The following is an 8,556-nucleotide window of genomic DNA, read 5'->3' as shown; positions in this document are numbered from 1 at the left end:
TGGTAATTGCAATTCATCATTAACAATCCGTGACACATAACATGGTTGAAGCAAAAGAATATTCAGAATTGAAGCATTTAATTTTCCTTATATATCATTATTTTAACAACTTATATTTTAATGTCTCGGAGATGCTAATTCAATTTGTAAAGTTTAGTGACTAAATATTGACATTTTGAAATTTAGAAACCATTAACGAGCATGTATAAGGACGGACGGACAATATTTTTAACCAAGAAAACATAATTTGAAAAAATTAATAATTCAGACCAAACTACTCAATGGGCATCTGGAATACGGAACTCGGCCTCAATATACACAAAAACTTCATTTCTATACGAAGCAAAGAGGTACCAGGCTACAACCCCATTTACTACTAGTATAAAGACACAAGAAGACACTATAGAAAACGGCATAGTACTGAACATGAAAGAGAGGAAATATTCAACAGATTTTGAGCCTCTACCTCGGCAGCGGTTCTTCCACAGCCAGGAAATTAATTATCGATGAATGCTTCCCAGAGGGTGGAATACTCGGAGACCGTTTTCTTAATTTTACATTGCAGGAGTGGGGTACTCTCCTTTCAGATTTTTCTCTAAGGCGAGATGCAAAGTCCAGTGCTGGTAATTCTGATACAGAATCGCTTTTTGTCCTCATGACGGCGTCGAGATTTTGACCATAACCATCACCGTCCTGAGCAGACTGGTCTCCTAAGAGAGGTATCCCCCTTGCACCATTGGACTCCATTTTATAGATGGATTTTTCATCATCATCTGACCGGTAACCACTTTCTGCGCCATCCTGCATGGCTAGGTCATCATACTCCTCATCGGACTTCGTGGATTCTTCATCCACAGAGCCTTCCAGCTGTTTCAAAACAAGTAACATCTTCTATTAAACATGGCCATAATCAAACAAAAGAAGAAGCTACAAAATTTTATCTATGAAGTATATACATCTACATTACTCGAAGATCCACTTAGATATTATAAGCAAACTTAATGAAGTGTTTTTTATTGAAATCATCCAGTGACCAGACAATGTGTTCCTACCTCATCTTCATTTTGTTTTTGTCCGTCGCTAAGATCCTCATCACTGTCCATCTCTGATGGCTCATCAACCTCTTCATCACTACCATGGACAGACAATTCCTCCTTAAGCTGCAAAATAAAAGAAGACCACAAAGCAATGGTTTAAGGGGCAGAGCAATCAGTAAACATAACCATATGATCAAAACATCAGAACTAATGACAAAACCCATAAAATTTGTTATCCTGGAAGTTGACTTGGAATATAAGAGCATGTCCGGTAAGCTTGGTGGGACAGTGCTGGACAAGATCAAGGAAGTAAAGGAAATCAAATCTTGAATGTTTCCCTTCCACTATTGTCTAATATTGTGGCCTAAACATGCCCTAATATCATCCAAACTAAAAGGCAACATTACAATGCCACCATATTTTACGTTCAGCTGTAACATATCAAGATAATCAAACTAAAAGGCAACATTACAATGCCACGATATTTTACGTTCAGCTGTAACATATCAAGATAATCATCATTTGAGCATACCTCCTTGGCAGGGCCATCTGTCCTTGGTGAGCTGCAGCAGGAAGAATAGTATCTGCTACCATTGTCAGTGAGGTCACCGCGTGAATCATCGGCACTACTGGCATGACTAGTGCCTCCAGTATCACTAGGCCAAGCACTGATCCCAAAATAACCAAACTGCAAGTTGACAGGTTGCGCTTTACCTATCAACAATGGTCCATACATAGGAGTTCCTATTCCATTCTCAGTTGAACGGCCCACAATAGGCTTGCCATTATCATCTATCACATCAACTGGCCATGCCTTAGCCACAGATCCGTCATTATTCAAAAGTGCCATCAAATGCCTTGAAGAACCTTGCCTTTGGATCAACTGAAACATTCCCTTGGAGCTCAAGGAATTGGCAGTGCACTGATTCCTGTACTCCTCGTCAATAACAGAAACTGTGTTTGTGCTTGGATCGTAAAGCTGCTCTCCCGCTTCGCGCCTTCTTAGGCAGCTAAAAACTGTTGCATGAATGGCTGCCACACTTTTGTCAACATTTGTGTTGTTTATCTTTGGCACTAAATGCTTATCGGCACGGTTGCAAAGATATTCTTGGATTGTTCGAATGTTCCGTATATATTTAACGTATTTGTTTTTAGAAGGATCTAGTGTCATGTACTTCGCACGGACTGCAAATCTTTCCAAGTGTTTCTCCTCATTTGAAATGTAAATCATGAAAGGTATGATTGAAGGATGTTTCTTCATGAGTCCCATCTGCATGGGAAACCAAGTTGTGACCAAAGCAGAGGACGAGAGACGAAAGACACATAAAACTTCAGAAGTTCATAAGAATTAAAAATATGCATGGATTTTTACCACAAAATTGAGACTTAAGTGAACGCCCTCGACCACCACTGATTCTTTCCTTTTCTCCCATGCAGTAATTAACCGATCGAGACTGTCAATTACCATCTCACTTTGTGCCTTAAATCCTTCAATTGCCATCTGTTTGGGACTGATGAAATCACTGGTCATGGAACTTCCATCAGATGCTGGTTTTCTGACTGTGGAACCAATTAATGCATCTTCCTTAGCTAGTGAGTGTGAAAAACCAGCTAACTTCTTTGCTTTCCTTTTGGCCTTGGCTTCTGCAACAGCTACAGGATCTAAATATTCCCCAGCATGGTAGGTCGAGGACCATAGTAAAGGGTTCTGTTTTTCATCTACAAAGCTCCTCATCATGTGCCGAATTGAATCAGTGGATATAACAGTTGTAATGCCCAGCCTGCTACCCTGCAAATATAAAGAATAGCCAATATTTTAATTTGACAAGGATACTAACATATCATTGGAAGTGACAAGCGCTACTCTCCACATACGTTAAGAAATACTCGTACAAATAGGATTATGGTAAAATATGCACAAGTACCGCACAATAGCACGGTAACAGATTGATAAAGACATGATAAAGACAATGTTAACACTTTACAAAAAATTTTAACAATGGACATAACCCCGTTAGTGGAAGTATTTATGGAAACATGATTCACTTTCATTCAAACTTACACAAACTCAAAACTCGCAAAAGTGTACAAACTAAGTAAATGATCAGTGTTCAATATTAGCAATTTAGCAAAACTTAACGAACTGGGACCTACAAATTCAGAAATGCGACCGAATAGCATGTTAAGTTGTAAACCAAGTTCATGAATTTTGCGTACGCCAGGCAGTGGATGGCACTTTTAGCTTACAAATAGATTAAGGACGTAGAAACTTCAATGGATTTTAATTTTTGGCAACAAGAAAACATTTTGGGGCAAACAAGAACAGTTTTACCAAATTTTTACAAGGAAACTAAGTAAATGATCAGTGTTCAATATTAGCAATTTAGCAAAACTTAACGAACTGGGACCTACAAATTCAGAAATGCGACCGAATAGCATGTTAAGTTGTAAACCAAGTTTATGAATTTTGCGTACGCCAGGCAGTGGATGGCACTTTTAGCTTACAAATAGATTAAGGATGTAGAAACTTCAATGGATTTTAATTTTTGGCAACAAGAAAACATTTTGGGGCAAACAAGAACAGTTTTACCAAATTTTTACAAGTCAATATTACAACTGAGATGAAATGCAAAATTAATAAATATTATCTTGTCCGGATTCGTTAAGTTCAATTTTACAAAGGAACATAGTCACATGCTAGCAATATAAGAGCTAAAAAAGGAATATTGAATTGAATGTGGAAGGAGCTAAAATTATAAACAGAAAAAGATAATAACCTTCAACTCAACACACTGCATTTACAATTTACAATGCAAAATGACAATAATTGTTTAACCCACAGAAAAAACATCAGTAAAAGAATTAAAAAAATGAAAGAAGTCCAATCACAAACACTATAATCCAGTTATAAAAGAAAATAGGAAAACGTGAAATATATTAAAAAAAATGAAAAATGCCATACCAGTAAAGCAGACAAGGTAGATTTACCACAGCCACTAGTACCGCACAATAGCACGGTAACAGATTCCTTTCTTTCTCGGATTCTGTGATAACCAAATAAGGACTTAGAAAACAAAACAAATTTATTAAACGGTTCATGTAAAAGAAAAAGACAAAGAACTAGTTTTACCTTCTAATAGATACTACTAAGCAACACTGGCTTAACAAAGTTAAGGGCAAAAAAATTTAATTAGCGAAGGCAATCGGAATACTCTTCAACAATTAGTTCACAACTAAAAGGAACTGGAACCTTAAATGTAATAATATCTGGAGGGTAATCCAACAACATGGCCTATGAAGGAATGGGTGATCCCACCTCATGTTACTCCGGCATTTTTTCAAGGACACACATGATCCCACATTTTTGACATAACTTTGTCTTACAATTCGTGATGAACTCAAAACCATCCGCAAAAGTACTCAATAGGATTGATTTATGGAAAGCATAAATGTGTATATTTGAAATCTAATCATGTTATCAACAATCCACCAGCAGCTGAATGTCACATTTTTAAACATTGATTCTGAAGTCGGACAAGACTGCAGCAAGGAATGAAATCTCAGTTATAAGCCTATTAAACCAATAGTTCCTGTACCCATGATTATTGCACTGAGAGTGAAACCAATTACAGATAAATATCGGATTTGACCAACGGTAACTCTATAGATGATTATACATTCAGCAAATGTCATATCAGCAGTCAGCATAACAGCGGTAAAGAGAACTGCTTCTTCGGCTTTCACTGAGGAATCCCTTAAATATGATGCAAAACAGATCTTCTTTTACGTTTCGTCGTAAATTTTCTTCGTCAAAAAGTATCGATTGGAGTTTATTTTCATGAAGATCATTCAACAAAAGAAATAAAGGTCAGTTGAATGAGTTCATTATATTTTACCCTCGACTCGTTAGGTAAATCATCTGTTCATTAAATTATGCAACTTATCAAGGAAAGCTCTATTAGCAAATCGCCTTGCACACTCATGGGATGTGAAGCCTAGATTTCACTGCTGATTTCTTGTAAAGCTTACATATCTAAAATTAGACAATGAAGGAGAAAGAAGAAGTAACAACTCACAACAACAATTATAGCATACATAATGTCAAAAAAAATGATGATGAAATAACAGAATCTGTAAGTCACACCGAAAAAGGAGTTAGGAAGATGCCGTTGTTGGGGATACCAAACTCAATGATAAATTATATTTTTAAATAAGCATGAGACGTTAACTGTACCTGCAAGCTAAAACCAAATCAGCCTTCTGATTCGGGCCAACATACTTGTAATCAGCAAGAGCTTCACAAACAACGTGCAGAAAAGCTTTTCTTCTGACCACCACGGTTGTTCGCCTTTTGTACAATTCAAAGGGTTTACTCTTGCTTTTATCTACCATCGACAACAAAATTTCATTAGCATCCATTTTATCCACGCAGGAATCACCGATAAAGTCAGTCTCCCTTTGAGGATATACTTTAGCATTCTGTTCTAACCCCTCTAGACAAGATGAAATAACCTTATCCACGAAGCATCCACTCCTCATCATTTCAAATACCCTTTTGCTGATCTGGACAAAACAAGAATTACAAGGCATGACGTCAAAAAGGCGATGCTGGTAGACGACAAAGATGTGCACCAAAAGAAAAAACAAAACAAGATGCCAGAATCCAACTTGCAAACAGTGCATCCATTGACACGCAAGCTTCATGCCAACGAAAACAAATATTACTTTGACGTACGGGGTATCCATGCAAATGTCACAATTAGAACAAGTTAGATCAATTGGATGACACGTGTAAATGCAAATCAGATGGATTTTAATATTGCAGACCTCTAAGTGCGCAAAAGGCCAGAGAGAGAAGATCTATGCTATTAATAGCATATAAGTGTTATATGAGTATTTAATTATTCATTTAAACGTCTAAAGAAGCCTAAACAGATCAACATCGGTGCAGAATTCACATTACTAAAATACCTACTACTGAATACAGTATTAATTCTTACAGAAGATCCAACATTGCAGACCGAAAGGGTAATACAGTTTATCTTGTAATTAACCTGTTAGCAAATCATAAAAATTGTGATTTCATCCGTTTTCACTTAATTAGGCGTTTCCCTCTTTTAACTGCTGAAATTTTGCCCCAGAAATATAAAAATCTCGAAGACATTTACAAAAATAGAAATTTACAAACACGTACGTGCAGAGGGATGATCCATTCTTGTAGAGCTGCCACTTTCAACGATTAATGAACAGAGTAAAAATAGATAAGCAAATAGGCATCAAAACAAAATTTCTCTCTGTTTATTAGACATCAACTTCATCCTCTTGTTAATTTTAGTTAATTCTTATAATTCATCATCTCATCCACTCGATTACACAGAGGCAAAAATACCTACAATCACTTACCGTTTGCGATTTTAGGCCATGCATATATACACAAACATGCAACGCAGCAAGTTCGATAAATTTTTAAACAAAGTTGACGAGATATCCGTGAAGCAAAATTAGAGAAAATAAGAGACCTTAAACGCATGACGAGCTTTGCAACCCATGAGTTGAAGAGTGGTCTGCAAAACAGAACGCGTGTACCGAAACGACGAGGAATCCTCCTCCGCCGCATCATCCTCCACCACCACTATGTAAAGCAACTTCGCCACCCCCTCCGCAACCGCCATTCCTCCACCTGGACATGCAATACACACAAAAATCATCCAATATCCAAAATCAAAACAGCAATGCAGGTTATTAACAACAGATTCATACCTAAACACGGCAATTCGAGACGAGTGCAACTGGATGAAGTTCAAATTGGAGTGAAGATGATGAAAAACTGAAAATCTAAAACAGGAGNTAAATGTCATACTATATATTGATTGATATAGTAATTTTTGGTACGTACTGTTACTTTTCAATTTATCTTCTTTTTCTTTTTTTCTTTTTTTTTTTCTTTTTTTTCCTATCAGATTCTGATACTCTTATATTATAGACAAAATCACTTTACGAGCAAAAAATACGGGACAGAATTTTTAATAAATTATTAAGATTGCATTTGCTCTTTCCTAATTTCAAAATATTGTGAATCAATTCCAAAGCAACAGATTCCCTCCTTTTAACTATTTATGAATTTCAGCATCAAAAAATTGAATAGACAAAACAAAAAGAAATTCATTGGGATTGTCTCGATGAGTCATTTTACAAAAAACATATAGTAAATTATATAGTTAGAGTTGTAGATGCACTAGCTGATCCAGGCATGGGCTTGACCGTGCTATAGCCCATGCCTGGATCCTGAAAATATCTAATTTTTCATAGTTTTTTTTTTAAAAAGATAAATCCATGTGTATTTATATTGTAGCCCGTGTTTAACCTCAATGTTGGATCCGCCCTTTGTAGATGTGCTATATTCCAACTTAGATTTGTACACACCTACTATATTTCTTATTGCAAACATAAGGTCATTGGGTAAGAAATATGGGAGACTTGACCATATATCATGGGGTCTTGCATTAGAGTCTTATGCTTAATTTATGTTTTCTATTCTATCAATCTTTTTTTTCTTTAAAAATAATAAACATGTATCTAAGTCGTGTTTGGTACAACGAATTAGATCTTATACGGAAATTTTAAGTATAAAATTAGAATAGATATTCATCATTTGGATAGCTTTAGGATGGATTAAGGTACATAGTATTTCTTAATTTTTTTTTATTTAAATATAATTTTGCACTATCTTTCTTAAACTAATTGGGTAACTTTATACGGAGTAAGGAGGTGTATTTATGTTGGATATATGAGAAAGATATTACAAATTAGTATTCATTTGAATGAAAAACTTATAAATATTATCAACCTTAATCTATTGTAATACTATTTACATTTATAGCTTCAACCGAGCTAGGCGTACAGACCCTGCTCTTACAGACCCTTTACAAGGGTCTTACATGGGTGGGGTCTTTATTATTATTATTATTATTATTATTATTATTTTGTCATTTTCTATTGCACCGGCCCCTGAGTGGGGTTGACCCATGTGAGAGGTCTGTGATTTCCCTATGAATATTTCCCTTGTATATCGGTATTTATTCTTATATCTTCTAATTTTATGTAAAGCTTCTTATACGGTCTAATCAAGCGTGCAAACCAAAACACGCGTGAGATTTACAGCCAGAGAAATTACTTACTAATCCCATGCTTGTAAATCGTGAAGTTCAATGCAAATGCTCAAGTAAAAGTAAAAGTAGTAGGAGAAGACATACATAGAAGACATTTGTTTTAACATTTCTTTTGCCATCAAGGCATTTGTTCATTCTGAGTGGTCCCAAATAATTGAGGATTCCTGAATTTTTCTTAGAAACGGATGGACCCCATGTGATTTTATTTTTTTTTCAAAATTTGAACTACCCACTCCACCTACTGTGTCTTGCCTGTACCGGCCCTGGGAAATCCAAACCTATACATGTAGCGCGATTGTTTTTCTTGTAAGTTAAACTAACATGAATCTTATTAGATAAAGAAGAAGTAT

The 8,556-nt window shown here is 35.9% G+C and overlaps 1 protein-coding gene across 1 annotated transcript; it reads right to left on the bottom strand.

Annotated features, from left to right (window-relative positions):
• Positions 1-272: 272 nt before the first annotated feature.
• LOC111403530 (P-loop NTPase domain-containing protein LPA1 homolog 2-like) lies at positions 273-6,884 on the bottom strand. The gene is made up of 8 exons (XM_023032073.1): positions 6,798-6,884; positions 6,557-6,717; positions 5,272-5,600; positions 4,000-4,081; positions 2,410-2,826; positions 1,570-2,307; positions 1,053-1,160; positions 273-867 (listed from the first exon to the last, which is right to left on the bottom strand). Exons 2-8 carry the CDS (start codon positions 6,707-6,709, stop codon positions 463-465), a joined length of 2,232 nt encoding a protein of 743 aa, XP_022887841.1. The 5' UTR covers positions 6,710-6,717; positions 6,798-6,884; the 3' UTR covers positions 273-462.
• Positions 6,885-8,556: the final 1,672 nt, after the last annotated feature.

The sequence above is a fragment of the Olea europaea genome, chromosome 11 (genome assembly GCF_002742605.1).
Source record: "Olea europaea var. sylvestris chromosome 11, O_europaea_v1, whole genome shotgun sequence".
Classification (NCBI taxonomy): Eukaryota; Viridiplantae; Streptophyta; class Magnoliopsida; order Lamiales; family Oleaceae; genus Olea; species Olea europaea.
This window is presented reverse-complemented; position numbering and strand designations above follow the sequence as displayed.